Source organism: Camellia sinensis, chromosome 6 (genome assembly GCF_055761805.1).
Source record: "Camellia sinensis isolate YWXY chromosome 6, ASM5576180v1, whole genome shotgun sequence".
Classification (NCBI taxonomy): Eukaryota; Viridiplantae; Streptophyta; class Magnoliopsida; order Ericales; family Theaceae; genus Camellia; species Camellia sinensis.
Genome location: NC_138966.1, coordinates 113,714,061 through 113,734,381, shown reverse-complemented (window position 1 = coordinate 113,734,381; position 20,321 = coordinate 113,714,061). Strand labels below are relative to the sequence as shown.

Genomic DNA, 20,321 nt, shown 5'->3' with positions numbered 1-20,321 from the left:
TTCTAACGATCACAAACAACTCCAAGGTACAACCCAAAAACTTTATAGGATCTAATACAATGCACAGTTACACCAGAAGAATTTGCCAAGAATGTATCAATTGCCCAGAAATATAAAATATTGTAAAGAGAAAAAGGAGAGAGAGAAAACAGAGTACGTTATATCCCTTTTCTTAATAATAGAGTCCTGTATAAAAAGGATATATGGTGTCTGTTAGGAACAGATACACCTATTCTTTTTGAAACCAAACACATATTTAAAATTCAAATAAATAAGACTATAAAAGGAAACAAATAAATAATAAAATATAATTATAAATAAAAATAATTAAAGTTTTGAAGCTTTTAGGAAATCTCCAACAATCCCCCACAAGATTCAAAACTCTGTAAAAAAGTCAAATAAAAATAAATAAATAAATAAAATATGGGCAACTTTAAAACCATACAATGGGTGTAGGTGTTTTTTAAACTTGAACCTCACTTAGTATTAACAGTTTCATTCTGAAAGAATCTTAGTGAACTAAGTCTTGAACTAAATTGTCACGACCCAAACCCGCCTCTATGGGTTTAGCACCGTAACCGGCCAGTAATCCGAGATTACCGAAGGCCTACTTAATAGTAATACAGTAAAACAGAGTACAGGGGCCTGGCGGAAGCCAATACAGTAAATAACAATGTCCAATGAGTTGTGACAGTCTGTATGCAAAAAAGACTTTTCATATACACATATACACAGTGCAGAACAGTATGTACAACATTTATAAACATTCAGATCAGGGACCTAATCCTTATTAAACAGTACAGTAACAGTCTATACAGTTCTACGCAGTTACTACAAAACAGATGGGGGAATTTAAAACACCTCTAAGCCAAAGCTTGACAAACTCGGAACCTCGCAGTGAGGCACAGTGGTTGGCTTGACAAAACAGGAGTTACCTCGACGCTTCTAGCCACGGTCTGGTGCCTGTACACCTACATATATATATATGAGCAGTGAGCTAAAACCTAGTGAATAACACAATGCGTAAAGTGGTTAAGAATGAATGTCCTTACAGTAATGAAAGCAGTTCATTGATTTAGTATATCAATCATTCAGCCATATGTGGTACATCCATTAGCATAATAGTACAGTAAACAGTAGGTCTAGAAAGACCGAACAGTCAATGATGGTCATCAATCAGTAAACAGTAGTGGTTCCAACAAAGGAACCGACAGAAATCTCTGTAACAGTAACAGTCAGTAACAGTAGTTGCTAAGGATGCCACAATACAGTTCAGAATAGAGGACATACATTTATTCTATTAACAGTATCAGTTCAGAAACAGTACAGTTCAATTGTTCAAAAGATAATCATTTTTGAACATATCTTTACACAGTTGTCACTCACAGAGTTCTGGGCTACATTTAGGCTAGAGCGCGTCCCCAGTCGCCAACCCTACACAGTTTACAGATTGAACACACACTAAGCTATACAGTTGGAAAAGATAATAATTTAATCCCTAATTTGCCTCGGTGTGGTTCTACATCTATATCCTCATTAAGATGCCTTAAACTAGGCCTAAGAATGCCTATGATGAAATGAGGATGCAAAGATGCACTTTAAAAGCATTTTCAGAAAACAGGGGTCCCCCTCGAGCGTAGGTTAATCCGCTCGAGCGGACATGCAGACAAAGGTTTCCGCTCGAGCGCAGACTCAACCGCTCGAGCTTACTTCAAAACAGTCAAAAGTGCTGGATAGGTGAAATTCACGCTCAATTGGGTGCTCGACACCCGCTCGAGCGTAAATTACCCCGCTCGAGCTGACTCAAAAACAAAACAAAATGCTGGGAGCACGATTTCCACGCTCAAGCGCCAGTCACCCCGCTTGAGCGTGAGTTCAAAATCTGGAATTCCCAGATTTGAACCTCAAGCTCAAATTCAACTACAAATGTACCAAATTCGATTCCTTTGGGCCCATTTCCTAGAAAACACTTCAAAAATCATAGTTTAACATGATTCCAAAGCTCAATTGTAAAATCAAAGCCCAAAGGTAGTTCAAATAAATCCAATTTCAAACCAATTTTTATGAACAAGATGAACATGCAACATGCATGAACTTAAATCATTTTCAAGCTTTAAACACTTGCTCTAATGAGCCAATTCTTTTCAAAACAAGATGAAATCATGGACTTAAACATAATATGAACATGCATGTAATATTTTGCCATGAAAATAACTTAAAATGCAACAATACAAACATGCATGCATGAAATGAGCTTCAATTCAACATGCTAGAACTAAATCATGACTTAGCTCTTCAACTTGACATGAACCATGCAAGAATCAACTTAAAGACACAATTAAGAGGATAAAATTCATACCTAGGTTCCTTAAATACAAGTTTAGAGGCTCAAGTAGGCAAATCTCCTACAATTTCTTCCAATTTCCAAGCAAATCAACAAGTTGAACTCAATCTCTCACTTTCTCTCTCTCTTGGTCGATTATGGCTCAAGGAAATGAGCTGAAGAAATGTTTTGTTGAATGATTAATAAGGCTCAAATATGTTATAATAAAGGGCCCACTCACAATGGCATTTTCGTAAATAAGGCAACTTGTTTAATTAGCTTTACTTCAACTAATTTAATCATACCAAAACACATTTCAGATAAATATGCCATAAAATCACATAAATTCTACTGATCATGAAACACTAATCAATTTGTGGTTCGATCGCCGATAAGGCCTTCAATTTGCAGTTTAAACATAAAAACATAAACAGATAATCAAACAGTCAAACAGATAGATAATACATTTAAACAGATACAGTCAATCAATCAGTTTTAGATTTCAGTCAGTCAATTCAGTATTTCAATCAGTTCAATTGCTTATCATAATCAGTCTCCGTTTAGCAGTAATCGGTAGTTTATCAGTGAACTGGGGTAAGGGTTGTTACATAAATCCCTTTTACCAGAATTCAACATGTCACACATATGGTATGATACATAACTGTGGCGCGGGTTAGCACTATTAGCAGCCATGTGCTCAATCTTGATTCTCATGAGAGTTTTAGAAAATAGCCCTATTTCCACGATCGCGGCTTCACGACGCTCTCACTTAGGTGAATCCTCTAAAGATAGAAGTGATGGATGTCTATCTTGCGAGAGTTTGCTCGCCTCAAATTCATTTAGAGTAAATACTCTTCCTTAACCATCACATTTACATCAGCACTGATTTCTTAGGGATGAGCAGGAGAATATAAATAATAAGTTTAATAAAATCTCCTTCTTTAAAATGCTGAAATACAAGTCACACTATAAGGATTGTTCCTACCCATTGAACTTCCTTCATGGGATCTTCAATCACAGAAATTGGGTTACTTCCTTAGTTGACTCCTTATGCGCTTAGACCTATCCCCCTCAATAAATCTAAGACTACACACTTAGATAAACCTTTTGTTAACTGATCAGCAATATTCTTTTCAGATTTCACAAAATTCAAATATACAACATTTTGATTCACCAAACTTTTTATAGATTTATACCTCACTTGCATATGCCTATTCATCTTTTTATTAGTATGTGCTTGTCTCACAAGTTCTATTACAGCTCTATTATCACAATGTATAGAAATAGCAGGTATAGGATTTTTCACAAGTGAAATATCAAGGAGTAAATTTTTAATCCAGTCAGCTTCAATACACGTAGTGTCTAAGGCTATAAGTTCTGATTCTGTTATACTTCTAGAGATAACGGTTTGTTTTTTAGAACCCCGTGATATTGCTGCTCCACCTAACATAAATATATACCCAATAGTAGACTTAACATCTAAGTTATCTGTTATCCAATTAGCATCGCTATAACCTTCTACCACATTAGGAAAACCACTAAAGCAAAGTGAATAATCTAGAGTTCCTCTTAAATATTTAAAAACTCTTTCCACAGCAATCCAATGATCTTTACTAGGATTATGAGTATGTCTACTTAATCTCCCAATAGCATAGACAATATCAGGTCTAGTCTTATTAGCAATATAGAGAAATGATCCAATAATTTGAGAATATCTAAGTTGAGATACAGGTACATCATTATTTTTCTTCAAATTCATGCTAGGATCAAAAGGAGTTGAAACAGGTTTGAGATTATAATAATCAAACTTTTTTAACATTTTCTCTAGGATTCTAGATTGATTCAATGTAATACTTTGGTTGTTTTCTCTAATTTCATACCCAAAATTATATAAGCTTCTCCTAAATCTTTCATATCAAATTTTGAAGATAAATAAGATTTCACATTTTTAATTATCTCTAAATTTGTTCCAAATAATAAGATATCATCAACATATAAACACAAAATAATACATTCTCCATTATCTTCTTTATAGTATACACATCTATCATGTTCATTGATCTTAAAACCAAATTCTAGAATTATCTTATCAAACTTTTCATGCCACTGTTTAGGAGCTTGCTTAAGTCCATACAAAGATTTAACTAACTTGCAAACTTTATGTTCTTGTCCTTTAACCACAAAACCTTCAGGTTGCTCCATATAAATTTCTTCATCTAAATCTCTATTCAAAAAAGCAGTTTTAATGTTCATTTGATGAATTTTTAAATTATAAATGGATGCTAGAGCAATTAAGATTCTAATGGTTGTAATCCTAGAAACAGGTGAATACGTATCGAAATAATCTATTCCTTTCTTTTGTGTAAATCCCTTGGCTACTAATCTTGCCTTATATTTTTCTATACTTCCATCAAGTTTTAATTTCTTTCTAAAAACCCATTTGCAACCGATAGATTTACTCCCATGAGGTAGGTTAGTCAACTCCTAAGTATTATTTTGAAGAATAGATTCAAACTCACTATTAATGGCTTCCTTCCAAAATAGTGCATCTAAAGATGATACAGCTTCTATAAAAGTATTTGGTTCTCCTTCAGTTAAAAAAGTATAAAAATCATCTCCAAAGGTTTTCTCTATTCTAGTTCTCTTACTTCTTCTAGGTTCTATGTTTAGATGTTCAGAATCATCTCTAAAAGGAATAACACTAGTACTAGTAGTAGAAGTTCTATTTACAACCTGATTTGATATCCTAGTTTTATATGGAAAAATATCTTCAAAAAATGTAACTTCACGAGATTCAATTATTGTATTATTGGCAATTTCATAATTTCAGAATTTATTACTAGAAATCTATTAGCACTACTATTTTGAGCATATCCTAAGAAAACGGTATCCACAGTTTTAGGTTCTATTTTCTTACGTTTTGGTTCTGGAATTGCTACTTTTGCTAAACACCCCCACACTCTTAACATTTTAAGATTAGGTACTCGTTTTTTCCAGATTTCATAAGGTGTTTTATCATTATCATTTACAATTACTCTATTTAATATAACACAAGCAATGAGTATCGATTCCCCCCACAAGGTCTCCGGTAAACTAGAACTAATAAGCAATGCATTTATCATATCCATAAGAGTTTTATTTTTCCTTTCAGCTATTCCATTAGATTGTGGAGAATAAGGTGGGGTTACTTCATGAATAATTTCATATTCTTCACAAAATGTACTAAGGGTACCTACATTATATTCACCTCCTCTATCAGATCTAAGTTTCTTAATCTTTCTTTCTAATTGATTTTCTACTTCAGCTTTATAAATTTTAAATTTACTAAACACTTAATCTTTGGTTTTAATTAAACATAAGTAACAAAACTTAGAACAATCATCTATAAACGTTACAAAATACTTATTTCCTGCTCTAGTTAGTGGTCTATTAGAATCACAAACGTCACTATGTATAAGGTCTAAGAGTTGTGAATTTCTTTGTAGAGATTTATAAGGTTTCTTAGGTTGTTTTGCTTGCACACATATTTCACATTTGCGTTTAACATCAATAGATGATTTAGGTACCAATTCTAAATCCATCATTTTCCTAATTTTCCTTAAATTCACATGTCCAAGTCTTTTATGCCATAAATCACAAACTTCAATATTGAAAATATTATGAGAGATATAATTAACTTCAAAAAATACATTCAATTTAAATAAACCATCACATATAAAACCTTTACCAATAAAAATATCATTTTTACTTATTACAATTTTATTCGATTCCATTACAATTTTGTAACCTAACTGTACTAAACATGATCCACTAATAAGATTTCTTCTAACTTCAGGAAAATATCGCACATCTCTCAAAGTTAAGATTTTTTCAGAAGTCATCTTCAAATCTATATCTCCAATGCCAAGTATTGGTGCAATTGATCCATTTCCCAAAGTTACACTTCCCCCACTTGATTTCTGGAAAGTTTTAATATAACCACAATCAAAACACACATGTATATTAGCCCCAGAATCTAACCACCAATCTTGATATTCAAAAGTAGAATTAATTTGAGGATTATACCTAAAAGATGGTCCGGCAATTTCTTCTTTCTCCAAAATCATATTCACTTGAGCATTATGACCTTGATTCCTTTGCTTATTGTTGAACCTTGGTGTATACTCATCAGTCTTCTTACAAAAAAATCTTTAGCATAATGATTGGTTATTCCACATACATAGCACAACCTCTTGCCACTCCCTTGTCCCTTAAAATTATTAGCATTGGCTTGGTAGTTGTTATTATGGTGTTTGCCATTTTGACCTCTAGATTTAAACTTAAGATTGTTCTTGAAAATTTTACCTTTAGGTTGAAAGTTATTCCTATTGTTGGAACTATTCTTATTCCCATTCTCCACCACATTTACCTTAGGCGTTTTTTCTTTTCCAGTTTCTAGATTTGATCTATGTTTCTCTTCCACCCTAAGTGTATTGATTAATTGAGTTAATGACAGATCTCCTTGTTTGTGCCTAAGACGCTTAGCAAAGTCATTCCAAGATGGAGGTAATTTATCGATAAGGCAAGACACTTTAAACTCCTCACTAAAAGTTGTCCCTTTCTTTTCTACTTTTCTAAGTAGTTCTTGAAATTCATGAATTTGGTCTCCTACAAGTATATCATCTTTCATTTTATACCCATTAAAATTAGAGACAATGAACCTATCAATACCAGTATCTACAGTTCCATATTCGGCCTCTAAGGTTTTCCATAGTTCTTTTGCAGTCGAGGTGGTTGACTGATATACATCATATAAATGGTCAGATAACACACTAAGGATTCTATTATAACAATGAAATTCGATTTGTTCGGGTGACAACCAAGATCCAACAAAATCCTGATCTTCTATGGCAGACATAAGACCCAACACGGTCAACCAATATTTTGTTTGTTTTTGCCATCTTTCAAAATTGTTACCATTAAATTTTTCAGGTTTCACACTAACAGTTTCTTCTAAATTAGCCATAAAAATAAATTAGTTAAGGTACAAGAGAGTAGTCAATTATAAAATCTGTGTGACAACAATGAAACAATCACAAATGTTATTAAATTTGAAATTGAAAATTAATTGCCAACAATTTAGGAATAGATAAAATGTGACAAAATTTTTATACAGATCAAATCTATACACAATAATTTATAACATGAACAATGCTAATTAAATATCATGAATCTAAACAACATAATTTATCATGTGAAAATTTTGATTTTACTCAACAACTTTTCTAAGAATAATTAATATAAAAATAAATAAATAAATAAAAACCTACACATAAACAACAAGTTGTACAACTTCCCTGATTAATATAAGTCAAAGTTTGAAAACAAAGTTACACTGTTTCCGGGAAAAAAAAAACGCAATTGAATAAACAGATTTTAAACACAAATAATTACGTATGGAGTGAGTTTTGTTTAATTAAACACAAACAGATTTGAAACACAAATAAAAAAAAAGACTAATACAATTATGAAACACAAACAGATTTGAAACGCAATTAACAAACAGTTTATTTATAAACACAAATAATTAAATAGATTTTTTTGTTAAACAGATTTGTTCAAGACCAACAAGTACAATTATGAAACACAAATAATTAAAGATTAAATATGTTACAGATTTAACGACTTTAGATTGTTGCGAGAATTGAAAAATATTTATCTTAAATCAATTTTATAGAATAATATTGAAAGCAAAACAGATTTTGAAAAACTAGGTTTTACAATTCAACAAAGCTATATATACATACATAAAACATAACAAGTAAAAGATGAAAGGGTTCAGAAAATAGCCTGTGTGATTGTGAGAGGCACGTCAAAGACGCTGTCCTAAAGTCGTTATGCACTCCCTCCGTGCAGGTTCTAACAATCACAAACGACTCCAAGATACAACCCAAAAACTTTACAGGATCTGATACAATGCACAGTTGCACCAGAAGAATTTGCCAAGAATGTATCAATTGCCTAGAAATATAAAATATTGTAAAGAGAAGAAGGAGAGAGAGAAAACAGAGTACGTTATATCCCTTTTCTTAATAATAGAGTTCTGTATAAAAAGGATCTATGGTGTCTGTTAGGAACAGACACACCTATTCCTTTTGAAACCAAACACATATTTAAAATTCAAATAAATAAGACTATAAAAGGAAATAAATAAATAATAAATAAAAATAATTAAAGTTTTGAAGCTTTTAGGAAATCTCCAAGAGGTTATTGGTACATAAACCGATTACTGGTACAAATAACATAAAGAAATGTAACCAACGTTTATTGGAAAAAACAACCCCAAAGATTTGGGACCAAAAGCGGTTAGTGGTAATCATTGAATAAGTTTCTTCGGCTTGAGTTGGGTTAAAAGCACGGAATGTATTTGCACCATCACCATCTTCAAATAAAGTATTTTCTATGGCAGCACCATGAATAGTGCATAGCAAAGTCGCGCCCAATACACTTACAACTCCCATCATATGAAATGGATTCAACGTCCAATTATGAAATCCTTGAAAAAAGAGGATGAATCGAAATATAGCTGCTACGCCAAAGCAGCTAGGCGCAAAGAACCAACCAGATTGAAATATTCCAACGTCATTGAGGTTTGATCCCTTGACAACTCCGACAGATGCAACGCTCTTACTACGGTGCCACTTTGTGTCCTCATTATTATTAAGGACACATATATTATTTATACCTTATAAATATATAGTACACAGCAATTCCGTTTTGGAATTTTTATAGCAGTTTCGTTTTGGAATTTTGTTTTTTAAAAAAATCTTAAAAATCAAAACTACACCATTTAAGATCTTACCATTTATTTTACTCTAATTTATTTTTATAATCTCAAACAAACTCTCAACTATCAGTTTCTTAAAACCCTAAAAAAAAATTTCTCATCGGCCAACCATCTATTTACCTTCGCCGGACACTTTTTATTACCTTCATCAGAGACTCTCTATGGCTTGCACCATACTATTTAGGTTTGTACGAATACAACATATTTTCTCTTTGAATGTTCGTAGGCCTCATGAAAAAACATATAATTTTCTTCAATATTGTGATTGTGATTGGTTTGTTTTTTTTCCCTGCAGAATATTATGAGTTTTTTTTTTCTTTGTCTTTAGAACTATTGCTTTGTTTATTAATACTAGATACTAGATGTGTCTACTTTTATTGTTCTCCCTTTGTGCATTACTTTGTTTAGTCTCTACAATTTATTTATTATTATTTTTGACATCAATAAAGTGAACAATAAAATATATAAATAAATTAATATAAAATATTCTAAAATTAATGAATAACTAGATTTAAGATTTTTTTATTGTTGAACTTTTATTTCATATTTTCAAAACTAAGAACAATAACGTTACATCTATCATATTGTTATACCATATTATATTTATCATTTTATTTGTCAACAACATATTGTTGTAATGATGAATTTTGTCGAATAAAAAAAGGTGAATCTTAATTCTTTCAATTGGTCAATTGGTGATTGCTCTTTGTCAATTTTTTCTTTGCCATTAAATGTTAGGTTGTTTTGAGGTTAGAAACATTGTTTTTTTAATCAAAAGGCATTATGTTCTAGAGAATATGTTATGCTACTTCAAAATTAGAGAAGATAATTCTAAAAATTTTGATAGTAATACTTGGCATCTTATTAGATAAGTAGAATAAAAATTATAAACAAAGACTAATATTTTATTTTGTTATTATTATTATTTTTGTTTACAGTGACATCTATATAAATTTTATGTCATGACAATCTCAAAAAATCTTACCATACTTTTATATTTGTTCTCAAGTTTTTAGATTTGTTGATGTTAGAATGGAGAATGGTGGACATGAGGGTTATAGCAAAGATATGGGAGAGTTGACCAAAGATAAAACACCACGTCTTGGCATGGAATTTCATTCATAGGAAGTCGCTTATCAATTCTATAATGAATATGGAAAGATTATGAGGTTTGACATTAGAAGAGATTACCATAGCAAAAGTAGAAAAGATTGTGCTATGATTAACAGGAAGTTTATTTGTTATAACGAGGGAGAAAAAGAAAAAGAAAAATGGTACATGATTGTAAATCATCCTAAACATGAGACAAGAACAAAGTGCAATGCATTTATGTATGTAACTTTGGATTGAGACTTGTCGAAGTGGATAGTGAAAAAGTTTGATAACAACCATAATCATCCTTTGCATCTTCCTCAGTGCACATATTTGATACCATCTCAAAGAAAGTTATGTCAGGCTTAGGCTTTGAATGTTGAAATAGCTGATGACACTAGTATCTCTGTTAAAGCATCACATGATCTCATTAGTGCCTTAGCAGGGGGAAAAGAAAATTTGGGATTCACGAAAGCTACTTGCGTGGAAAAAGACAACGAAATTTGCAACACGGAGAAGCTGGGAGTTTATTAAGATATTTTCAACAACAATCAGCTGAAAATAAATATTTTTTAATTGGATGTGGATGAGATGATTACTAATATTTTTTGGGCTGACCATGAGATGATTACAGATTATGATCTTTTTGGTGATGCCGTATCATTCGACACAACATTTCGCACAAATAAGGAGTATCGGCCAGTAGTTTTATTTACTAGCTTTAACCACTTTAGAAAGACAGTGATTTTTGGTACCTCATTATTATATGATGAAACTACAGCTTTATTTGAGTGTTTATTTGAAACCTTCTTGCATGCAATGTCAAGGAAAAAGCCTACCAGTTTTTTCATAGACCAAGATCAGGCAATTATTAAGGCAATATCTAAAGTCATGCCTAAGTTTTTCCATGGATTATGCACTTTCACCTAATGCAAAATGCTTTGAAGCATTTAGGGTACTTGTATAAGAATGGTTCAAAATTTGGTAGTGACTTCAAAGCTTGTATTTTTGGATGCGAGGATGAACACGAGTTAATTGAAGCTTGGGATTCTTTGATTGATAAATACAACTAGTATGAGAATGATTGGATGAAGAAGACTTGGGAAAAAAAAGAGCAATGGGCGCACGTATATATGAAATACTTGTTCACTGCAGCAATGCGAAGCACCCAACTTAGTGAAAGCCTGAACGCAGCATTAAAGAGGTGTTTGCAAGCTGATCATAATATTGTTCAATTTTTTACCCACTTCAATCGGATTGTTGTAGATAAACGGTACGAAGAAGAAAAAGTTATATATAATTCTAGACGACAATTGCCGAGAATGAAATTGAAAAGGTCTCCAATTGTGAACCAAATTGCGAATTTGTACACCCTTTCTATCTTTGACTTATTTCATAATGAGTTGGACATGTCTTTTTCTTGTCAAGTGAAGCAATGCCATGAGTTAGAAGGAGAAGTTCAGTACGTGATTAGCTTGTATGGTAATGATAGAGAGTATATTGTGGAGGGTAATATGGAAGTTCATGAGTTAGGAAAAGACAAAATTTGTCAAAAAATTTATTGCACTTGTCAAAAATTTGAAAACATTGGAATTTTCTGTGGTCATGCAATTAAAGCACTTGATAGAATGAATGTTATGGAAATTCCTGAGAGGTACATATTAGGTCGATGGAGATTAAATGCCAAGAGTGGTGAAATTAAGGAAAGAAAAGTTGAAGTGGATGAGAATGATCCCAAGTTAGAGATATCAACACGTTACAGGGATCTTTGTCCTAGGATGGTAAAGCTAGCAACTCAAGCATCTATGTATAAGCCTGCTTATTAATTGGTTGATGAAGGGATTAAGGAACTGTGTACAAAAGTGAATAAAATGATGGTATCATTTGATGATTTGGGTGATTGTGGCAGTAAAAGCAACATTGATATGAGTTCTAATCTTAACTTTGCAAGAGTTAAAGGCTTAAAAAAAAAAGGTGGACAGAAGGGTGGGGGTAGATTAAAACCTTGGCATGAGAAGACTAATAAGAGGACAAAAATTATTTCACAACCTACCGGCCTTAGTAAGGTATTTTTCACCTAATTGATTCTAATTTTTGTTTTCTTTTTGACTCATGCAATGTATTGATAAATGTTATAATTTGTTTAGAAAATTGGCCAATCAAACAACACGTTAATTGTTCAAAGTTCCTCTTTATGCTGCTCACAGGTTAGATTTTATTTTTTATATTTAAATTTTCTTATAATAGTATATTTACTTCTAACAGTATTTTATGAATTAGGATATTGGGATACCCTATTGGGCACAATTGATGAATTATGGTCACAATCTTTTCAAGCTTGACGATACTAACATTGCGTGCTCATCAAGTTACCCACAGTCTACCCTTTTATCTTCACAACTATCAGTTAATCCACAAACTTCTCAGGTATACAATTTAAGTTTGTAATTTAGTTTGTTTTTAATAAAAAAATAAATTGATTCCAATATATTTTCTCACACTTATTCATTTTAATTTTTTTAGGGGATGTCATTTGATGAAGGAGAGCTCAATCCCACCCGAGGGGGGAGGGGGGTGAGTCATTCTTAGATAATGACACTTTTTTAAAATTTTGTGGTCATTCACAACCTCCCCTACAGAATTGAAATATAGTATTTTTATTTTATTTTTTATCGTAATTCTTAGATAATGGTTTTTTTTTTTTAGACATATTTTGAATATTTCAAATGGGTTTTATAGAATTTTGTTTGAGCCTTGAAATTTTTTTTAGTGTTGTTTTGGATGGATATATTATAGTTTTTGGCATAACTTGATAATTATTATTTTTTAATTATTGATTTGATGAATTATATTGTTTATTCTTGAAGTAGCTATTTTGCTTCTTGTTTAGATGGATAAGTGCAAATATATATCGAACTGAATGGTGTCATCAATTCATAAAAAATATAAATTAAATTTAATGGACATTATTTATTCTCTCACTATGAAATTAAGAACCACAAAATAAAGTGGGATGATGACATCCACCTAGTTAGATTTATATACATATAGTTTTTTTTTAAATAATATAATAAATAATATGTGTCCTTAATAGGAATGAGGACACAAAGTGGCGCAGTAGTAAGAGCGTTGCATCTATCGAAGGGGTCAAGGGATCAACCTCAGTGTTGTTGAAATTTTTTGAAATAACCGTGGAGCCCAAAATGATGTCGTTTTGGGCGCGCAGCAGCACATTCCCAAATCCTATTATTACACCCTTATGAAAAATTATTTGGTATTTCTGAAACGCCACGTGATATTATTTTTTATCAATCACAACCATGTTATTTGTTAATTAACTAACAAAAAATTATTAATCCAACTTTCTCTATCAATCATAATATACCATGCCCAATATTACTCTCTAATCACCCAAATCAAAATTATTGGTTCCACCGCCTCCGGGATCACAACATAGTTAAAGCAGTGGCTAGCTTTCAGACTAACCAATAAATTCTCTTGGGAATAATAGAGATTCCTACAAAACACAATTCTCATAACTCTCAAAATGATTTAAACCATTCATATTATTGTCAGAGATAGGGGTAAGCATCGTCCGGATTAGATCGGATTGGGGTAAAACCAGCACCAATCCGTTATCTACGGTTCTTGAAAAATCGGAACCAATCCAATCCGTTTAAATCATGAAACCAATCCGTTTAAACACGAATTGGATCGATTTAGGACCACAGATTCACATAATTAAATAACAAAATATATATATATATATATATATAACACTTTAAGGCCCCGCTTGTTTGGGGTTCTAGCAAGGGGATTAGGATTATTAATACATTGGGACTAATATATGGGGTGTTTGTTTTGAGAGATAGCCTTGGGACTACTAATACCTTGGAACTAACTAATACCTTGGTATTACTAATACCTTATTTGTTTTGAGAGATGGGGAGGGTACTACTAATACCTTAGTATTACTAATACCCTTGGGGAGGGGATTCATAGTGAGGAGGTAGAGATGGTATTAGAAAAATAGTGAGGGGATTAGAAATTTTTTTATTTATTTTATTTTTTATATATTGGGAATTTTTTTTTAAATATTAATGTTTAATTTTTTTATTTTTTTATTTGTTTTATTATTTTATATAAAAATAATTTAACAATTCCTCACTATTAATCCCCGAGAGATAGGGAGGGTACTACTAATACCTTGGTATTACTAATACCCTTGGGGAGGGGATTCATAGTGAGAAGGTAGAGATGGTATTAGAAAAATAGTGAGGGGATTAGAAATTTTTTTATTTTTTTTATTTTTTATATATTGGAAATTTTTTTAAAAATATAATTTTTAATTTTTTATATTTTTTTATTTGTTTTATTATTTTATATAAAAATAATTTAACAATTTCTCACTACTAATCCCCTCACTATCAATCTCTTCACTACTAATCCCCTCACTATCAATCCCCTCACTATAAATCATCTCCATTCTATCTCTGAAAACAAACGACCCTCACTAACAATCGCCTCACTATTAATCCCCTCACTATCAATCCCCTCCATTCTATCTCTGGAAACAAACGGGGCCTTGGGGAGGGGATTCATAGTGAGGAGGTAGAGATGGTATTAGAAAAATAGTGAGAGGATTAGAAATTTTTTTATTTTTTATATATTGGAAATTTTTTTTAAAATATAATTTTTAATTTTTTATATTTTTTTATTTGTTTTATTATTTTATATAAAAATAATTTAACAATTCCTCACTACTAATCCCCTCACTATCAATCTCCTCACTACTAATCCCCTCACTATCAATCCCCTCACTAACAATCCCCTCATTATTAATCCCCTCACTATCAATCCTCTCCATTCTATCTCTGAAAACAAACGACCCTCACTAACAATCCCTTCACTATTAATCCCCTCACTATCAATCCCCTCCATTCCATCTCTGGAAACAAACGGGGCCTTATTTCATAAAAATATAAACATAGCATTATATTCGTTCCATAATAACATCATGTTTTTCTATAATAGTGACATAATGTTCTAGAATTTAAAAAATCATAAGAAAATTGGTTTTATCATAAGTATTTAGACCATTACAAATTAAAACTAAAAACTAACAAACAAAAGTAATAAAATAATATATTATACAGGGTTTAGGTTTGAGTTTAGGTTTTATATAGAATAAGAGAATATACTATAGGGGAGGATGCATAATAAAAATATAGGCTATTTGCATACGGTCTGGATCGGTTCCAATTCGGAACCGTGGGGTTCAATCCGGAACCAATCCGTGGACTACGGATCTTTAATTCTTCAATCCGAAGCCAAACCACAGATTCAAAAAATCAATCAAAACCTATCGGATTGGACTGGACTAGATTTGGTAACGAATTTTAAGAATTTCTTACACAGCCCTAGTCAGAGATAAAAAAAATCAAACACATCAATAATCAATACATCAGGAATTGTGTAGCCACCTTTGTGGGTCGAAACATTTTCCTAAATTCTCCACCCTAATTAGCTGATGGCATGACACGTGGTGCCAATGGGGCACAATTAATTTTCCCGCCAAGATCGCTCGATCCAAACGGGGTGTAACTGTTTCTCTCGGTGGCTCAGCTCGCCCTGCGACCGACTCCACCGCTTCTCCACCAGTTCCCACCAGTCAAGCTCTTTCTCTCTCTCCCTTCATTTTCCGTCATTATATCCTAATTTTTCTTGCTAACCAAGCAACAAATCTCAATCACAGATCTGTCCGTATTGTGTTGAAGTCGAAGCTGAAACTATGTCGGTGCTATCAGCCAACGGCAAGGTCGACCTGTTATCAAATGGCTTCGATCCAACGACCGTCCCTGCGGAACCCTTGCCTCCGGTCGTGGCTTCGGAAGGTGAGATCGGCAATGGAGGCAAAGTCGGAGGAGAGAAGAAGAGAGAGATTGTGCTGGGGAGGAACGTGCACACCTCATGCCTCGCCGTCACGGAGCCCGAAGTGGACGATGAGTCCACCGGCGATAAGGAGGCTTTCATGGCAGGTGTCTTGGCTAGGTATCGGAAGACTCTCGTTGAGAGGACCAAGCACCATTTAGGTAAACCCTTACAATAAGTAATCCTTTCGTTTTTATTTTGTTTTTGCTCCGTTTGGCTGCTGACAAAATGGACGCCAATTACAAATACCGAATTAACTCAAAAAAAAGAAATTCCTAACTACTTTCTGAATTCTTAATTGAAATATATTTGTGACATTATTAAAAAAAATTAATTAAATTTATGATTTATTAATAAAAGAGATTATTTGTTATGCAATTAAAAATTTGAAGAGGTAAGATGTAATTTTTTGAATTACAAGGGTAATATATATTTTAAACAAATTTCAAGAATTGTATTTGTAAATTATCCATTTTAGTTCTTGTCTTTTCTAAGCTTTGGACAATTATGTAAAAGAGAAATTATAAATGCGATCTCTTACATATTGAGTAAGCTCACAATTTGCAAATTTTGGTATTTTCTAATTATTTTTTTACCTTTGCCCTTTTCATTCAAGAAATGAGGACCATAGTTATCATAATATTTCTTTGGTGCAATTTATTGTAATTAAATAAAATTTGCAACCCGCCAATATGATTTATAAATTTTCAATTTAGTTTTTTGATTTGGTGCATCTGAGTAGCCAAATTGAAGGCCTGTCAATGGGTACGATAATGTTTTGTCCAAACTCTATTGGACAAAATGTAATTTGGTGTCCAATCTGGATATTGCACTGTAACATTGTAATTAGAATTTGAAAAGGATTGGATATTTTTTAAGATGTAGTTATTTAAACAAATGTTGAGAAACTTGTGTCCAATGATTGTTTTTTTATGCATCTGTACTGAAATGTGTATAATTTTGGGCGCCATTGTGTAAAAGCTTAGACACCAAGGAGAACATGGGTTTTGAGTATGATGGCTGTTGTTGACAGTCAATGACTATGGCCAATTTATCCTATTGGATTCTGCTAAGGTTGTGTTTAGATTATGGATTTGGATAGGAGTTTGAAAGGGAAAGGGAAAATGTGGGTGAATGTAGTTATATTTCATTTACATTTTACTCACTTTTTCCCTTTCTTGTTTGGATTGTTGATTTAGGTAGGGATTTGGAAAAGGAAAGGGAAAAAGTGGATAAAATGTAGTTATGCTTCATTCACAGTTCACCCTTTTTTTCCTTTACCCTTTCCCTTTCCAAATCCTTACCCAAATCTATAATTCAAACACAGCCTAAGGAGTGGCTTAATGTAATCGTATGAGGTCCTAGTATTAAACATGTAATCATGTAAAGATGGCAATTCCTATGTACACAACTTAATCTTAAACAAATTTCAAAAATCTGTTATCTTAAGCTTGTATTGATTTTGCCTTTAAATACTTCTTGTAAATACAGTTATTGCCATTAAATACCTGTATCAGTTTCTTAAATTTTACACTTTGTTAAATTTATAGTAGTCAAAATAATGCACTTCTGCAGAGCTATTCTTTTTTCTCTCACACGAAATCTATTGTTTTCTTATAGCTTTTTTGTGTTAAATTATGTTACTACAGGTTATCCATATAATCTGGACTTCGATTATGGTGCTCTTTCACAATTGCAACATTTCTCCATAAACAACCTCGGTGATCCATTTATTGAAAGCAACTATGGTGTTCATTCAAGACAATTTGAAGTGGGTGTTTTGGATTGGTTTGCCCATCTATGGGAAATAGAGAACAACAAATACTGGGGATACATTACGAATTGTGGCACAGAAGGCAACCTTCATGGAATCCTAGTTGGGTTAGTATATATTTTAGCTTTAGCTTGGTGGTGCTTTGTTTTTTTTTTTTATTTCTGAGGATTTTTCTGTTCAAGAATTTTTCTAACATAAGCATAATTTAAATATGCAGGAGAGAAGTATTTCCAGATGGAATTTTGTATGCTTCGCAAGAGTCGCATTACTCTATCTTCAAAGCTGCACGAATGTACAGGATGGACTGTGTCAAGATTGGCACTTTAATGACTGGGGAGATTGATTGCGCAGATTTCAAAGCCAAGCTACTTCCTAACAAGGACAAACCAGCCATCATCAACGTGAACATAGGTGTCTATTCTCACTCTCTCTCTTGAACTTGCACAAGCACACAGACACACACAAAATACTACACGCCCATTAACACCTCCATGAGTTGATTCGTGTCTCTTTGTGTTGCAGGAACTACTGTCAAAGGAGCCGTTGATGATCTTGATCTTGTTATACAGACCCTTGAAGAATGCGGATTGTCATATAATCGGTTTTACATCCACTGTGATGGAGCTTTGTTTGGGCTCATGATGCCATTTGTCAAACGTGTAAGTGGATTTTCTTTTGCCTCCACTTTTCATGCCCCACCATGTACAAGGCTTCGGGGCCTTCAATTTATGATTTTTCCCGGATCTATCTCAAATCACTGAACTCAAGGAAAGTCTAAATAATATCCCACACTAAATGTTACTGTGGTGTTGGTGATTATCATCACAAAGGTTGGTGAACCTAGTTGAAGGTACTTCATTCATAACCTCATGAGGACCTTCGATTTGTTTGTTCCTGGCTTGACAGAACAGTTTAAAGGTTAGCTTAACCATTTTCACGTGACCAATAAGTAGTACAAAAAAATGGTTATTAGACCTACTTCCCACCCTGCTGATCAAGGATGGGAACATGTACAAATAACCATCTTTGCTTAATAGGCTTAATCTCTCAACACTATCCCTCTTCTGAATCTTGTTATCTTCCATCTGATCTTATTCATAGATAATAAGATTGATAAACAATATCATTTGTTTTTTTGTTTCATTTTTTCTTTCTTGAGCTTATTGTTCTCTGGGGAAGAACAGGCACCCAAAGTAACCTTTAAGAAGCCCATTGGAAGTGTGAGTGTTTCTGGTCACAAGTTTGTTGGATGTCCGATGCCATGCGGTGTTCAGATAACAAGAATTGAACACATTAATGCCCTTTCCAGGAATGTTGAGTACCTTGCTTCAAGAGATGCCACGATAATGGGAAGCCGGAATGGCCATGCTCCAATCTTCCTGTGGTACACCCTGAACAGAAAAGGTTACAACGGGTTTCAGAAAGAGGTCCAGAAGTGCCTTAGAAATGCTCATTATTTGAAAGATCGTCTTAGGGAAGCAGGCATTAGCGCTATGCTCAATGAGCTGAGCAGCACAGTTGTGTTTGAGCGACCTCTAGATGAAGAGTTTGTTCGGCGGTGGCAACTTGCTTGCGAGAGAAATATGGCACATGTTATTGTGATGCCCAATGTCACCATTGAGACACTAGATTATTTCTTAAATGACTTAATTGAAAAACGCTCAATCTGGTATGAAGATGAGAAAGTTCGACCTCCTTGTCTTGCTGCAGATATAGGGAGTGAGAATTGTGTTTGCCCTCTTCACAAGTGATTTGTCAGTCCATCAAAGTAATTTTGATTCTGCTGTCATTTGTAGCAAAACATTAATCTTAGTTCAAGAGCAATCTTTTTCAGTTTATATGTATTTTTCACCGCCTGATGAATCTAGGCTTGTATGCAGTTTAGTGATTTTTTGTAATTGCCCCTGCTTATAGTTATAGTAGTTTCACTCATATTGCTTGTGCAAGATTCTCTTACACAAAATTGACCTAGTATCAACTGTTAACATTCTTCTTCACGGTGAAGCAAAATTCACTTGATATTCTGGGCAGAAATTGTTGAAATTGAACAAAATACGACGTTATTCTTGTTGATTGATGTTAATGGTATGGCACAACTCTGAACGATGATTTGCAACTTGGAAGGTGTAGTGTTCACTTGCTTTATTATTCCCACATGTTACTTGTATGAATTGAAATTTCATTTGCTACTAATTAGTTTAACACAGCTGTATTAGTCCGTCTTGGAAGCTTCCTACATGTGCAAAATGGGATTTGTCAGTAGATTCTGATCTCCGGTAAGATTCATTCTGGAGATTGCAAAGGGGATGTGTAAACAAGCATCACCCATTGATTCTATACCTGATTCATAACTAGAATCTATTAATGTCAACCCT

The 20,321-nt window shown here is 33.0% G+C and overlaps 1 protein-coding gene across 2 annotated transcripts; it reads left to right on the top strand.

Moving 5' to 3' along the window:
• The first annotated feature begins 15,754 nt into the window (after positions 1–15,754).
• On the top strand, positions 15,755–19,970 carry LOC114320213 (alanine decarboxylase). 2 transcript variants are annotated; one of them, XM_082876955.1, is made up of 6 exons: positions 15,755–15,911; positions 15,997–16,333; positions 17,822–18,053; positions 18,164–18,357; positions 18,469–18,605; positions 19,131–19,970. In XM_082876955.1, exons 2-6 carry the CDS (start codon positions 16,033–16,035, stop codon positions 19,695–19,697), a joined length of 1,431 nt encoding a protein of 476 aa, XP_082733081.1. In that variant the 5' UTR covers positions 15,755–15,911; positions 15,997–16,032; the 3' UTR covers positions 19,698–19,970. The 2 variants fall into 2 exon arrangements, with proteins under 2 accessions (XP_082733081.1, XP_028123129.1); XM_028267328.2 differs by having other exon boundaries at positions 15,755–16,333.
• The last annotated feature ends 351 nt before the right edge of the window (positions 19,971–20,321 follow it).

Bases quoted from the DNA above. Each gene is read 5' to 3' on its own strand.
- LOC114320213 (XM_082876955.1), top strand. From the start codon at position 16,033: ATGTCGGTGCTATCAGCCAACGGCAAGGTCGACCTGTTATCAAATGGC. The intron at 16,334-17,821 runs GTAAACCCTTAC...ATGTTACTACAG, and splicing joins GAGGACCAAGCACCATTTAG to GTTATCCATATAATCTGGAC. The intron at 18,358-18,468 runs GTGTCTATTCTC...TTTGTGTTGCAG, and splicing joins CATCATCAACGTGAACATAG to GAACTACTGTCAAAGGAGCC.